This window comes from Theobroma umbraticum, unplaced genomic scaffold (genome assembly GCF_002168275.2).
Source record: "Theobroma umbraticum cultivar Fairchild unplaced genomic scaffold, ASM216827v3 scaffold_51.0, whole genome shotgun sequence".
NCBI classification, from domain to species: Eukaryota; Viridiplantae; Streptophyta; class Magnoliopsida; order Malvales; family Malvaceae; genus Theobroma; species Theobroma umbraticum.
Genome location: NW_018397260.1, coordinates 9,223,768 through 9,237,239, shown reverse-complemented (window position 1 = coordinate 9,237,239; position 13,472 = coordinate 9,223,768). Strand labels below are relative to the sequence as shown.

At 39.5% G+C, this 13,472-nt stretch overlaps 3 protein-coding genes across 3 annotated transcripts; all 3 read right to left on the bottom strand.

Annotated features, from left to right (window-relative positions):
• Nucleotides 1-746: 746 nt before the first annotated feature.
• Nucleotides 747-3,403, bottom strand: LOC110417269 (arabinosyltransferase RRA3-like). Its single transcript, XM_021429528.2, has 2 exons — nt 2,907-3,403; nt 747-2,096 (listed from the first exon to the last, which is right to left on the bottom strand). The coding sequence occupies exons 1-2, from the start codon at nt 3,072-3,074 to the stop codon at nt 978-980; spliced, it is 1,287 nt and encodes a 428-aa protein (XP_021285203.1). The 5' UTR covers nt 3,075-3,403; the 3' UTR covers nt 747-977.
• A 602-nt stretch (nt 3,404-4,005) lies between these two features.
• On the bottom strand, nt 4,006-8,339 carry LOC110417081 (putative protein phosphatase 2C 55). Its single transcript, XM_089783563.1, is given in 6 exon segments — nt 4,006-4,353; nt 4,967-5,257; nt 5,676-5,825; nt 6,275-6,625; nt 6,627-7,625; nt 8,019-8,339. Coding segments are annotated over 5 exon segments (1,635 nt in total). The 5' UTR covers nt 7,452-7,625; nt 8,019-8,339; the 3' UTR covers nt 4,006-4,335.
• Nucleotides 8,340-9,065: 726 nt separating this feature from the next.
• Nucleotides 9,066-13,137, bottom strand: CYP721A1 (cytochrome P450, family 721, subfamily A, polypeptide 1). Its single transcript, XM_021429475.1, has 4 exons — nt 10,946-13,137; nt 10,414-10,658; nt 9,856-10,219; nt 9,066-9,666 (listed from the first exon to the last, which is right to left on the bottom strand). The coding sequence occupies exons 1-4, from the start codon at nt 11,432-11,434 to the stop codon at nt 9,253-9,255; spliced, it is 1,512 nt and encodes a 503-aa protein (XP_021285150.1). The 5' UTR covers nt 11,435-13,137; the 3' UTR covers nt 9,066-9,252.
• Nucleotides 13,138-13,472: the final 335 nt, after the last annotated feature.

Below are 13,472 nucleotides of genomic sequence, written 5' to 3'. Positions count from 1 at the left end.
TGGGCGAAACCCTTTTTAAGAATTAAATGCTTAAAAATAAGTTCGACATTCACAATACCAAATTCAGCCTAAAGAGAGAGAAGTTCATAAGAAATACGACAAAAAGCTTATGATAGAAAATGAAATATTGTGGATATTAAAACTTGAATGATATTCACGAGATTTGCCTGAGGAGCACAACGCTCAAACCCTGATTGGGTGCAGAATCGTTATCGAAAATAGTTGTAATAGTTAGTAATGGATGCAAAATCCTTGTGGATAACAGTCTTATGAATAGCAAATTTTACTGGCTTGGAGGCCAGGGTCTTTGTGGATAAAGGAACTATCATTGTAGCTAACAATTATACTAATAGTAGTAATTGATAGAATCTAGACTTTAGCTACTATAATTCGATTGATTGAAGAGTGCCCCTCGCCCCTGCTCTCTTCTATTGGCAACTCGGAAATCTCAAGTGTTCACCCTCAAAACGTAAGGGTAAATTGAGGTCCTGAGACAAAGGTTCATTGATGCTCAAAACAACCCATTGTTCATGTCTCCTTTAGACAAGTTGACATTAAACAAGCAGCATACCAGGCTCCTGTTCATTTCCACCCTGGTTATACTTTATCCTATTTTTGCAATTTCTCAGTAAATTTGGACAATTATAAATCCAGAAAGATAATCACACAAAGTACGATGCAGAAGTGCAGCAAGACTTTATCATGAAAAACAACAAAAACCTTAATAAGATTTGTAGTATGCATAATACAGAAACAAGTAATATCAATTGACGTGCTTGTAAAATTTCCCACAATGTTACAGCAGAAATACAACGCAAAAATTAAAGGAAAGGAGGAGAATAAAGATGCACATTCGACACTTTCTCAGAGGATAATATCAGAATAACCTACCCATATCAAGCGACTTTGCAGCTTGAGAACCGGTGAGCCCAGCCATGGGTCAACAACACAATATGAGATCCTCAACTGTGCTACTCCTACCAATCAGAACCATCTGGGAAAGGGTCCAAAGCATCCTGCTTGCCATTAACATAGAACTCTACAACTGCTTTCATTCTTCGAAGCTTATCTGGGTGGTAATTTGCATGAACAATCACTGGCTTTAACTTCTTCAGTTTAGCATCTTTTCTTACTGTTTTAAAGAGGACCTTACTGTTCATAAATTTGTAGAAATCCATAGTTCTCTTGGCAGCATGAAGCCCATCATACCCAGGATGTGAAGGAAAAAAGAGTTCCTCATTGAAAACAGCTTGGTCCCATGCGTTCTGTTGCCGAGCCAACCGATCCGCCACACGGTCCAAAAGCTCAATTGCCGGAATTGTAGGCCTTATATAAAAGAAACCAGAGTTGAAAACCCAGATTCTCATTGTATGAGCATAACGAGCCCAACCCATGGCAGGTTCATCAAAAACGTCATTATATCCATAAGCAGTCATATTATTGTGACCATCAGTCATGGACTCTACATCAGAATCCCGATAAAGATGGTTGAACGGGTTTTGTAAGTATACTATATCAACATCTGAGAGAAGAACGCTGTAACCCAGTTGCAAAAACTCTCTTAAAATACGGAACTTCAATCCCGAGACAGCATGATTTCCTCCTGTTCTTCCAACAGCATCAATACCATCATCTGGATCCCTCTTGTACACTGGAACATCATTAGACTTACAGAAGTCCACAATATGGTCATCTAAAGCTATGACTAGGTAATTGAGTATGCCAACTCTCTTGATGCTAGAAAACCAAACCTCCAACATCTCTTTCACATTTGAATTGGCAAGTACAACTATAAGCTCTTTCTGAACAGCTACTTCCTCCAAAATTTTAGCCAATCTCGGGTTCACAGAGTCATCAGGAACAACACTTGGGTTAGTTCGCAAAGCCTTGACAGTACCAAAAGGTCCAGCTTTGTGCTGTTCACCCAATACCAGAAACTGCTTCTGTGCATGATCTTTTCCTTGTTCAGCTAGTTGTAGCTTGTCTGTCAAATCTCTGACCTGCTTCTTTAATTCAGAATTCTTCTCTGATAGTGATACAATCTCAGACTTCAGCATCTTAATCCGCTCTGAGGATTCACATGACGAAGAACCAATCTAACAAATAGCAGAAAAAAGACAAAACAAGAGTACACACATCAGACAACTAATAACAAAGAAAAAACAAGATGATACTAACTTTACAACGTTCGGGTATCCCACGATAAGAAGAAAGTCCATGGTCCTTTACACATCATTAAAGTGCAGATCATAACATTAAATTCCACTACTAGCAATCAGCCACTGCCCATTTTATGCAACAAAATATCCAAGGGTTGACCAACTGAGCTCAGAGTCAAGGCACAATGTCAAACAAAAGGCAGGAGGATACAGCCTAAAGGGGACCAAAGCTAAGGAAAATGGAAGCCAGTTATTGCAAGTAAACGTAAAAGGTGGGTTAGAAGACGTCCTCAAAAACAAATCCGATTTCAAGAATCTCTTACTACTACGTGCCATGTGTAGCAATAGAGCTAATCAATTTCCGTGCAGCTTTACTGACGATCTAATGACCCTTTGTTGGGTCTCCAAAAAAGGGAGAATAAAATAGTACTATACGTTTTTGTTTTCGTAACTGCTTCAAATTCCTTCTCCCCTGCGTCCCAGAAGTGAAGGTTAGACTAGCATTAGTGAATTTCCTACTAAAATCAAAGATAATTTAAATCCTTTGCTTTCCTTGAACACCCAACTCTAAAACAAATCCTTTTTGACTGAAGAAAGAGTTAACACCGTTAATAGCACTCATAATTCCAAAGTCAACTCAGTCCAATTCAAACTTAACACATTAGCAAGACAAAATTCAGATTAATATTAATAATCTTAAAGAAAACATTAACCAATGAAAATTTTTATGAAAGAAAGGTTGAAAACCTGGAAATTGGTTTTGCCAATTCGACGATTTGGAACAGAGGGAGTTGGGTTGATGAGTCCGTGAGGGAAAAAGAAAGCGATGACGCAGCCAAGAAGAACTCCGATCACAATGGCTATAGCAATTCGAGATCCGCGGATTGACTGCCCTTTGTCCCTACGACCCGCCATCCTCCTTTCAACTCAGTCCAACACTGAAACGCAGTCGCAGAAAGAGAGACGAGGAAGCGAAAGGCTCTTCCTTTACCTATCGCATCAATCGCTTGGCCAGTAGGCAATTCTAAGCTTTTGCTCCTTTTGGCGTTTGGCCCATAACTCTAACGTGGGAACTAAAATTTAGACAGATACAGAAAGGAAAGAGGATAGTCGTCGCTGCGAAGTTGTCCTTTTGGCTTTCTGCCACAGGACATTGAGGAGGTCGGATTCGGTGCTTCGCGAATATGCTATTGACTACGGGGAGAAAGATTGAATCAGACCCTTCGGTTTGATGACGACTCCCATAGTTGAAAAACAAATGATCCAACGGTTCTAAAAGAGTCATTGACTTCTCCACTGTCATCTGGATCCAAATCGCAACTTAGCCGGCTTTGTTTAGGCCAGTGGATATGGGAAACAGCTGGTCGGATTTAAATTAATATTAATTAATACAATAAATATAACTTGACCTGTCAATATGGGCCGGCCCGGCCCATCCGGGCCATAGCCCTTGTGAGCTGAAAAAATATAAGCTGACCCGGCCCGGCCCATATTTTATATGAGCTACAAAATGTTCAGCCCAGCCCAACCCTTGCTAGCTCATGGGCCGGGCCGGGCTAGCCCTGCCCCCCCCCTCCTCCGGCTCCCACGAGTCCCGGTTCCCCCCTGCGGCCCTGCCGCCCCTCCTCCGGCTCCCACGAGTCCCGGTTCCCCCCTGCAGCCCGCCGGGCTGGCCCGTACCAACCCGGATCAACCCTCAGTCCTAAATGGGCTAACTCGTTTAGGCCCGATTTTAATACAGGCTTAAATTTTTAAGCCCGGCCCGTCTCATATTTTAAAAAAAATAGACTGACCCGACTGACCAAGCCCATTTTGACAGGTCTAAATATAACTATAAATATGAGAGAAGAAGAAAACCCATTATTTGCTTCATTTTCATTGCCAACAAGAGCATTTCATTTCATATACTAAAATATGCAATTCTATATACAAGAACAATTGTGGTTTGAACATGGGGAGCATCTCTCATTCACCAACTCTTTTGATAGAGGGAGGGCATAAAGGGAATAAGACAAAAACTTTTATCTAAAAGAGAGGCGGTTCGTAGCTAAATTCTAACTAAAGAACAAGGGATAGATCCTCCAAAGCCAACTGAGATCAACTTCAGGATTTGCTTTCCTAAAAACAAAATTGGATGGCCTCAATGTCAACTTCCCCTTACAACAGTTGCACGTGCTCAAGAAGACTTGTTCTCCTGCATAACTAAAAGTTAAAAGATATTAGCAAGCTTGTTATGTAAACATGAAGACATCAGCCCAGGGTCTGATATAAGGAGAGCAAGGATGTAATGAAATGATTTATCATAATCCGGTTTTAATGGTTATGTAGAACAAGTGGATTTAATAGGCTAATTTTGTTTTCTGAAATCAAAAGGCAAGGCGGTAAATAATTTTCACGAATGCCACCCAAATGGAGTCACTCCCAAAAGTTCATTTTGATGTAGGTCAAACTGAAGGCGACTGCCCAAAATTCAACTCTTATGCCTTGAAGCCTAAATTAATGTTCAAGAAGTGAGGCTGGTTAAGTAAAGAAGAAGAAGAAGTAAATAAAAAAAGAGTTCGACTAATGGAGATATTAAAAAGAAAAAAACAGGAAATCCAGATGCTTGGTAGGAACACTCAAGTCATGTGTGTTTGAGAGAAGAGTATGCAAACTAGAGGCTTTTCTAGCCAAACAAAGAAAACACGGGCTTTTAGCATGAACTCTGAAGTAACATATGAAACTAGCAAATTCCTCTTTATTTATTTTTACTTTCCCTAAAAGGATCAAAAGGACTAAGAGCAAATGCAAGAGAAAGAGAGACATACTTCCTCGGAGCTAGTAATATATGACACAACAACAGTGATGTCATCAAGCTTTCCACCATAATAACGGAACCCAGCATCTTGGGCAGCAGTTGAGAAAGGTGTCTGTCGGTCTCTATCCTGTGCTCGTTGCCGTGCCAATGCTGCTATCTTCTGAGCAGTCACTTGAGGCCCCAAACCAGCTCTCACCGCATGAACCACCACTGCAGTAATTTCATTATTGTACAAGTTATCAAACAGTCCGTCTGTGCCAGCAATGACTACATCTCCTGGAGCAACAGGCACTGCAAAAACCTGATTTGACCAGAAGATTTAGATCATTTAGATATTTCACAATCAGTCGAGTAAACTAAAGCCTCAAATATAATAATCAAACTGGAAAATTCTTGTTTAAAACAGCAAGGCGGAAATAAATAAAGGGTACAAAAGAAGTAATAGGAATGGAAACACGCAACTATCCAAAGCTTAATAAATAATTTGGTTGACTTATCAAGAAATATAAAAGTGTATCCTCCCCCATTTAAATATTTAAGTTATTAGCCACAGGAAACAGGCAGCAGAAACAACCATCTAACATCCCAGGACCACTTAAGCCAAAATCTGTCAGAGCATAAACATTTTATTTATATGATTACGCAATCAACATTTCATTATACATGAAGTCAAAATAAGAGTCGTTTTCTATAAGCACAAGAGGGACATGTGTATCTACCTGACCAGAGCTAGGTAAATCACCATTACTCCCACTCTCAAGTTGATATGTGAAGTTAAAATCATGCTGCTGCACAGGGGATCTAAATATTGTGCACCCATCTCGAACAACCATAAAACCACTGTCCCCCAAGTTTATAGCATGAAGACCCTGCAGTGAAAACCAAAAAAATAAATATATTGTCCCAGCAAGTAACTTCATCCAATTATCCTTTAAAGGACAAAGAAGAAGGAGGTAATTTATGCAATTTTGGTGGAAGAGAATGTAACTTAATACACAAAGCCTCAATCTGAGTTCTGACCCTTCATCATTTCAAGTTTTACCAAGCTACCACAAGTCACAGGTCATATGCTAGGGGGGAAACTTCTGGTCATTGCCCATTTTAGGTTACCTTCCACATAACCGATGCAATCCCTAATAAATTTGTTTGGACGAAGACATCAATTGCAGGTCATTGATTCATCAGTTCATGGAAAGCAAAGATATTTTGGTTTTGATGAGAGTGCTTGAGTGCCAAATAACTATTTCAGGAAAAAGCTACTCATGTTAGAATTGGAACACTCAACACATTAGCCAAGCCCAGAACAGAAATGGCTTACCAGGTCTGTGAGTGCTATGATGCATGCTGTTGAGGAACCTTTAGCTTTTGTGCTAGAGTGAGCTTTCTCTAAGACTCTTGCAGGGTCAACTGAACCCTTTGGCTCCTCTTGGATAGCAGATACAGAATTAGACATGAGTTCCCTAGAATACTGCCCTGCATCAACACCCAGGTCTGCCCAGCCACCAACTCCGTCAGCTACACCAATTGCTTGTTCATCCACACAAATGAAATGAGCATCCTCTCCTCCAGTATCTTCTTTGTCAGGATGGGGTAGATAGCATGATCCTGAAAGCAGCTTCAGAGTTTTGCCAGCAGAAATCTTCCTATCATGAGTGTCAAACACAGCATAAATATAAATTACATAAAATATTAAAAAGACTTAATAAAAGGAAATTAGAAACAGCACAGAGAACATACTCATCTGATGACACAGAAGAATTTGCAACCTGTTCTTCTCGTCCAGAATTATCAAAGGAAACATCAGGGGCAGTCCCAGCTGATAAACAAGAAGGCAATGAACTATGGAAAGCCCTTGAACCTGACCCCGAAGAAGGATTAAAGTTGCACCATCTTTTTCCAACAGTATACATGACATATCCATAAATTGGAGAATTGTTAGGTTTCTCATGGTTTTTCAAACTCATTGTAGCTTTTATGCCACTACTCAAGTTTCGATTTCCATAGAAGATGCCAGCACTACTTGTTGACGGTGAAAGGTGCTCATGCTTTAACTTTAATGAATCAACAAGATATTCACCAAATACAACTCTAGAACCAGAAGCAGCCATAGGTTTACTTTGAAATTTGCTAACTGATGGTGGTATTTGACTGGTATCAGCAAGCGCACAATCAATGTGATACCCACAAACCTGGAAGGCAGGGCCTGATACAGATGGAACAGAAATTGTTCGAGAAAATGCACCGACAACAGAAATGTTCCTTCTTCGATTAGCCAACAGAGAATCTGATCTTGCAGCCAAAAAAGTCCCTGTTTGCAAAAGACCTTGCAAATCTGCAAGCCCAGAAAATCTTAAAGAATGAAATAACCTACAATTCTCAAACCCTAGCTTCCCTGTCCCAATCAGAACCTCAATCGAATCTTGAAGCCCACATTCTGTTCTCTGGATTCCATTCTGAACTGCACTCCTCAGTCTCCCAAAAAGGGTAGATGGCATCTTATCTTCTTAAGCAAAGCAATTTTGCTTCCAACCGTCTATTACAGAGAACACAAAAGTCACTACTACATGCACAAGAAAATCTCATAACTTTTTAACACAACTAAACCTTAGATTACTAAAAACATAGCTAATTCCTGCTCTCCCTTCGCAATATAGCAGGAATTAAGAAACCTGAAAAGAAAAACCAAGAAGTTTGCAGATAACAAGTTAACAAACCAAGAAATAAACAAAGAAACCAATAGACAAAAAAGAGGATATCGAACGGTTAATACTATAAATCTCGAGAATATTAAACAAAATCGATGAAATTCCAAATAGCAATGTTCACTTAATCTTAATTTCAACGAAAAAAATGGATTTGTAATCAAAATCCGCCAATTAAGGGAATCATATCCTTACGAGATATTTCTCATAAAACCAAGGGGCAGCTTATATACGATACAATTAATTCCAAATCAGCTCGTCAAGATAATTATCTACCAGAAAAAAAGGATAAAAATTTGCGGAACAAGAAGTCAACACTCGTAAAAGAGAACGGAAAATGAACAAGGCACGGAGCCTCACCTTCATAGAGCCATCAAGACCAAAAAGATTAAATCGAAACCCTAACCCCAAAGTTCAGGAAAAACAGGAAATGAACCGATCGGTTTAGAGCGAAATTCCAGAATCCGGTTCTTCCGTCTAGTTGTCTTTATAAACCTTAAAGAAACAAAAGACTCCAAAGCTTTTCTCCGGCAAGAAACGGTGGGAAAAGAAAATATCCGAGAAAGAAGTCGAGAAAGTTCTTGGAAAGGGAGCTCGGCTAACGCAACTGAAACCCTAAAAATAGTTATAGGGAGGGAAAATTGACAAATAAAAGCCGCTAAAAGGTTTCTCTTATTAACTTGGGGGATTTTTTTTAGTGAGAGATTTAGATTTTTATTTTGACCAAAAACATTGCATTTATGAAGTGACGGATTTGACTGTTAGATAAGCTAAAATTTACTCGCTGATTTCGGTTGTTTCGGGGCTTGGGAGAGGGTAGAATTGTCTTTTGAAGCTTAACGGTATTCCGAATGTTGTTGAAGCCGGACGTCTTGTGTACTTCGCAATGAGGCATGTTTTCTTGTCCAAATTGCTTGGAAGGTTTGTTGAAGATTGCAAGCGCAAAGTATAGATTTTGGATTTTAGGTTTTTGGCCCAAAAGTTTTTTCCTTTTTTCGAATTAACCCTGTTTTTCCTTTCATATTTCAGTATTTCGACCTTAAAAGGTTTAAATCAAGTCCTTTGATTTTCTATCTGTTTAGTAAATTATTAAAGGAATAATGAATTAATTCTTCATTTAATATAAATAAAAAAATCTATCTTAATTAAAATAACTGGTTCAATATATAAAAAACCGTCATCTTTTATACATAATCAAAACACATTATAATATTTAAGTTTTATTTTAAAATAATTTTCGAATTCAAATCTTCATGCTGTAACTTAATCGTTATAATATTAAGAAATTATGCCATGGAAACTTTGAAAATCTTTTACGTATACATCAATGATCTAACCGTTGTTTGTGTAGACTTTAGAGTAACAAGAGTCTTCTTCAAGCTAAAAAATGTAATGCTCTAAATAGGATGAAAACTAAAATTTATACTATCTTTTATATAGTATATGATATAATCACAAAATATTATTATGATAAGGCTATAACATTAACAAGCAAATTTTGTTCTTTCCGATCAAAGATTTCTTCGCATATGAGCTCAGACGGTAGTGTCAAAGAAGACCATCTTTGCATCTATTTTACATCGATTAAGAGCCCTTAGAGTTTTGTTAGGAGCATCTGTACACCATATTGGGGCTGCAGGGTGATGAACAGCATAGGGGCATGAACATAAGTAGGCGACACTGCCAAGGAATATTGCCGGATAATCATAGCTAGAGCAATTTTCAACTCGGCCATGGCTAAATTCTGGCCAACACAAATTCTCGGGCCCAAACCAAATGGAAGAAACGAGGCTAAATGCTTTCGGGACTCCATGAATCTCGAGGGGTTGAACTTGTTAGCATCTTCTCCCCATATGTCAGCGTCGTGATGAACAGAAGTCAGTGCCAAATAGAGCTGTGTACCAGCAGGAACGTTGAGCTTCCCTAGCTTAACGTCCTTGCGTGCTTGCCTCATCAACATCACTGCTGGTGGGTAGAGCCGAAGTGTTTCATTGATTATCATGTTCACCTGTTCATAATTATGCAATGTCCAACCTGTTACTATGAGAAAGCAGGATATGTTCAATTGCAATGTATCGTTTTGATCTTAAACATGAAAAAGCTGAAGTTAGCATGCGTGCTACTGCCAGTGTTTAACCAACAAACAATTCTCCCAGATCAATTTGAATTTCGCAGATCAGTCAGGAAATAAACTTACAATCTTCAAGTCGTTCAAGTTCTCTGCAACTGGAAGCTTATCATTTCCACAGATGCGAACCACTTCTTCTCGTGCCTTGCCTTGCCATTCTGGGTTCAATGCCAAAAGCAGAAGTGCCCACGATAAAGCATTAGCAGCTGCTTCCTTTCCTGCAAAGTAAAAGGTCTTGCACTCGTCTATTATATCTTCCTCGCCTAACCTCTCTTCTTGATCATCCTGATTCTTATATGAAGACATCAAAAGACTAAGTAGACTTGAAGAATTTTCTCTTCTTTTGCTGTTACCCCGTATCAGTGCCCGTACAGATTCACGAGTTTCCTTCTCTAGTCTCCACCTCTCTCTGTTATTCCTAGTAGGCAAAAACCTGACACAACAATTACCTGGCTTCAATTGTCATATGTGGTATAAGTTAGGCATGGAATACGTTACAACCAGTCACCAGACCACTCCTTCCAATTAATTTACCAGTATATAATTTTGAATACAATATATATGCTTGCATAGTCGATAAGCAACTTAATTTCTTTAAGAAATTAAAAGAAAAAAGAAAAAGGTGACCTGAACCCTGGGATATAGACACTTCTTATAGCCACAGAGAAAAACTTCATCTGCTGTTCTTGTAACATGAAGATACGTTTTCCTTCTTCAAAACTGCTTCCAAATGCTGTTCTGGATATAACATCAGCAGAGAGGTCATGAAGTTCTTTACTCACTTCCAATTCGAATTCATCTCTCCCGGCTCTGTTTTCCTCCCACTTCTCAAGCATTTTAGCAGTAGCAGCCACAATTTCTGGTACCCAACCCTGCTCAAAACATTTTGTGCAGGCGTTTACCCGATACAAATAGTATCAGTATTGAGTTATGATTGCTACTAAATCCATCTTTGGTCATGGAAGCCATCAGGCCCATCACCAATATAAACAAACTTTTCATCCCTGTTGCAACCCAGTAAAGAATCAAGTACACTTGGTTTTACATTGGTTAGTTGCATAGTCAAAATGTGTGAGGAGAAAGTTAGACAGACGGGCTTAGCCGCTGAAAAATCATTGAGGCCCATACTATATAAAGAGAGGGAGGTAGTTTGGTTTACCTTAACTCTTTCCATACTAAAGGCCTGGTTTGCAATCCTCCTGTGAAAGGCCCATTCTTCACCTTCTAACCCCACGAGTCCCTGTCCGAAGAGCATCCTGGACATCGGGTTAAACCCGATCTTATCAAACGCCCCGCCCGTGTTCATAGCAACCTCCTTGATCATATCCGGATCGGATATTCCCAGCCTCGGTTTTGACCCGAACCAATACAAGAACGGTTTCCCATACATGTTGGACCACCTGTGGTAGAATGGAGCGACACGGTGAAGTACATCGTGGTGGTGAAGTGGAGCTGGCTTTGACAGAGCTTCTGCAAACAGACGGCGGATCTCAGCTGAGTTTCCGACGATCGGACGGTAGCCAGGGCCTGTTACTCCTTGTTTTTTGAAGTGGTTTTGGATCTTCCAGGGGATCCATACGATTGCGTACACAAGTTTCAAGAGACAGATGCAAAGAAATGCTATGAAGAAAAGAACTAGATAATTCATTAGTGAAATATCTCTGTATCTCTAAAGCCTGGGGCAGTTAATGGTGGATTGGTATAGGGATTAGAGTTCACAAGGAGCGTCGTATTTGTTTATATTTTAACTCAGTAAAGTAATGCTTTGATGACTCTGCTTTTTAACAACCGTTGGACTTACATGGTCTACTTGCAGTGTTAGAAAATAGACTCAAAAGTGAACGAGCCAATACCAATTTCCAAATAAAATTGACTTTTGAGATATTAAATTGCAATTCTTTAGAAAATCTAATCTGCTGGCTTATTGTCTTATTGATGATCCTGCTGCAAGCCAAAAAATAAGCATAAGGCCACTCCATATACACATCCAAGGATTCCAAGTTGTAACTTATGTGCTATAGAATATATAAATTGAAAGATTTATGCCTACTGCAAATCCTTAATATGTTGTAAACATGCTAAAATGCCCCATGCAAATCTTCAATCCAAACTCCTGGTAAACAGGATCTCTGAACCATATTGAGGCTGCAGGGTCATAAGCACCATCGGTGCATGAACAGATACTGGTGACATTACAAAAGAAGATTCCTCGAGGATCATAGCGAACACGAACCATGGCTAAATTCTGACCTGTGCAGATTCTAGGCCCCAACCCAAATGGCAAAAATGAGGCCAAAGGACCGAGCCTCTTTAAATCTCCAAGGATTGCCCTATTGGCGTCTTTTACCCATATGTAAGGATCATGATGGATATATAGCAGCCAGTCCTACCAGGAATTTCTGTGCCAGCAGGAATGTCGAGCCTACCTAACACAACGTTCCTTGTTGGTTTCCTCATTAACATCAACAGGGAGGATAAGGTCTAAACGTTTCATTGACAATCAAAGTCACTTGCTTCGACAATTTAACTGTTTCTCCAAGCAATTTCCTTGTTATTCTCATCTTTGGCAAATTATCAAAGAAGAATTTAACATGGTTGTCAATTCTAACTTATCTGGATGATTGGATTAAGAAATTAGCCTAAAAGGTCAACCAAGAGTCAACTTACAATTTTGAAGTCGCTTAGATTGTCAGAAACCGGTTCTTTGTGTTTACAGATACGAATCACTTAATCCCTCGCTTTTTCTGCCAATCTTGACGCAATACTAAAAGCGAAGTGACCAGTTCAACAGATTAGCAGTTGTTTCTTCCCTGCAACAGTAAAAGTTCCTGCACTTACCTATGATTTCTTCCTCCATTAATCTCTCTTCTTGATCATCCTGATTACTTAAGAAAACACCAAAAGGCCAAGTAGATTTGTTGAATTTTCCATTGCTGATTATTCTTGACCAGCATCCGTATTGATTCACAAATTTCCATCTTCTGTCTCCACCTTTCTCTGTTTTTCTTAGTGGGCAGAAACCTTGGTAAAACATGCTTGAGAGTAACCCCCATAATCATGGCGGGGTCAGTTATTGCAAGCCTAGGCTTCAACCAGCCAGAACTAATAAACGTGCGTGACCACTTGCTATAACTAGAAGCCACACGGTCAAGGATATCGTGCTGGTCAGCAGGCATTAATTTGACTCAGCTTCCAAAGATGGGACGGTAGATACAGCTAGGGCCCCCTCCCCCTTGTTTTCTGAACTGGGTTTGGATTCTCAATGACACCCAAGACAGAGCCATCCAAGCAGAAGCAGCAGATTTATATTACATGCAGAAAGACATGTAAGTGGCCGTGGTATTAGCAAAGATTTTCATGTAAACACTTTAGCTGTATATATAACTCAAGATATTCAATGTCTACGAAAGCAGGTGTAGTCAAATTAGGTGTATCAGGAAAGTCAACAAAACAAGCATAAGGCTTAAACAAATCTAAGTAGACTTTCCATACTCCAGACCTAATCATTAGATTCGATTAGATACGTTACACCATCCCATGTCCAAACGTCAAACTTTAGACCAGCGATCGAGAAGGCGTGCAGCCTTGTTGCAGATAACTCGTGGCCGAACTCTGAGTTTTGTTTTAGTTATTCCTCGGTAAAATTACGTTCACGTTGCATGAAAAAAACTTAGTACAGCATACGT

What these genes read in the sequence shown, in the direction of transcription:
- LOC110417269 (XM_021429528.2), bottom strand. Translation starts at nt 3,074, where the DNA reads ATGGCGGGTCGTAGGGACAAAGGGCAGTCAATCCGCGGATCTCGAATT. An exon ending in TTGGCAAAACCAATTTCCAG is followed by an intron (nt 2,097 to 2,906) that starts GTTTTCAACCTT and finishes GCTATTTGTTAG; the next exon opens with ATTGGTTCTTCGTCATGTGA.
- CYP721A1 (XM_021429475.1), bottom strand. Translation starts at nt 11,434, where the DNA reads ATGAATTATCTAGTTCTTTTCTTCATAGCATTTCTTTGCATCTGTCTC. An exon ending in TTAGTATGGAAAGAGTTAAG is followed by an intron (nt 10,659 to 10,945) that starts GTAAACCAAACT and finishes TGTTTTGAGCAG; the next exon opens with GGTTGGGTACCAGAAATTGT. An exon ending in ACTTGAACGACTTGAAGATT is followed by an intron (nt 9,667 to 9,855) that starts GTAAGTTTATTT and finishes AATTATGAACAG; the next exon opens with GTGAACATGATAATCAATGA.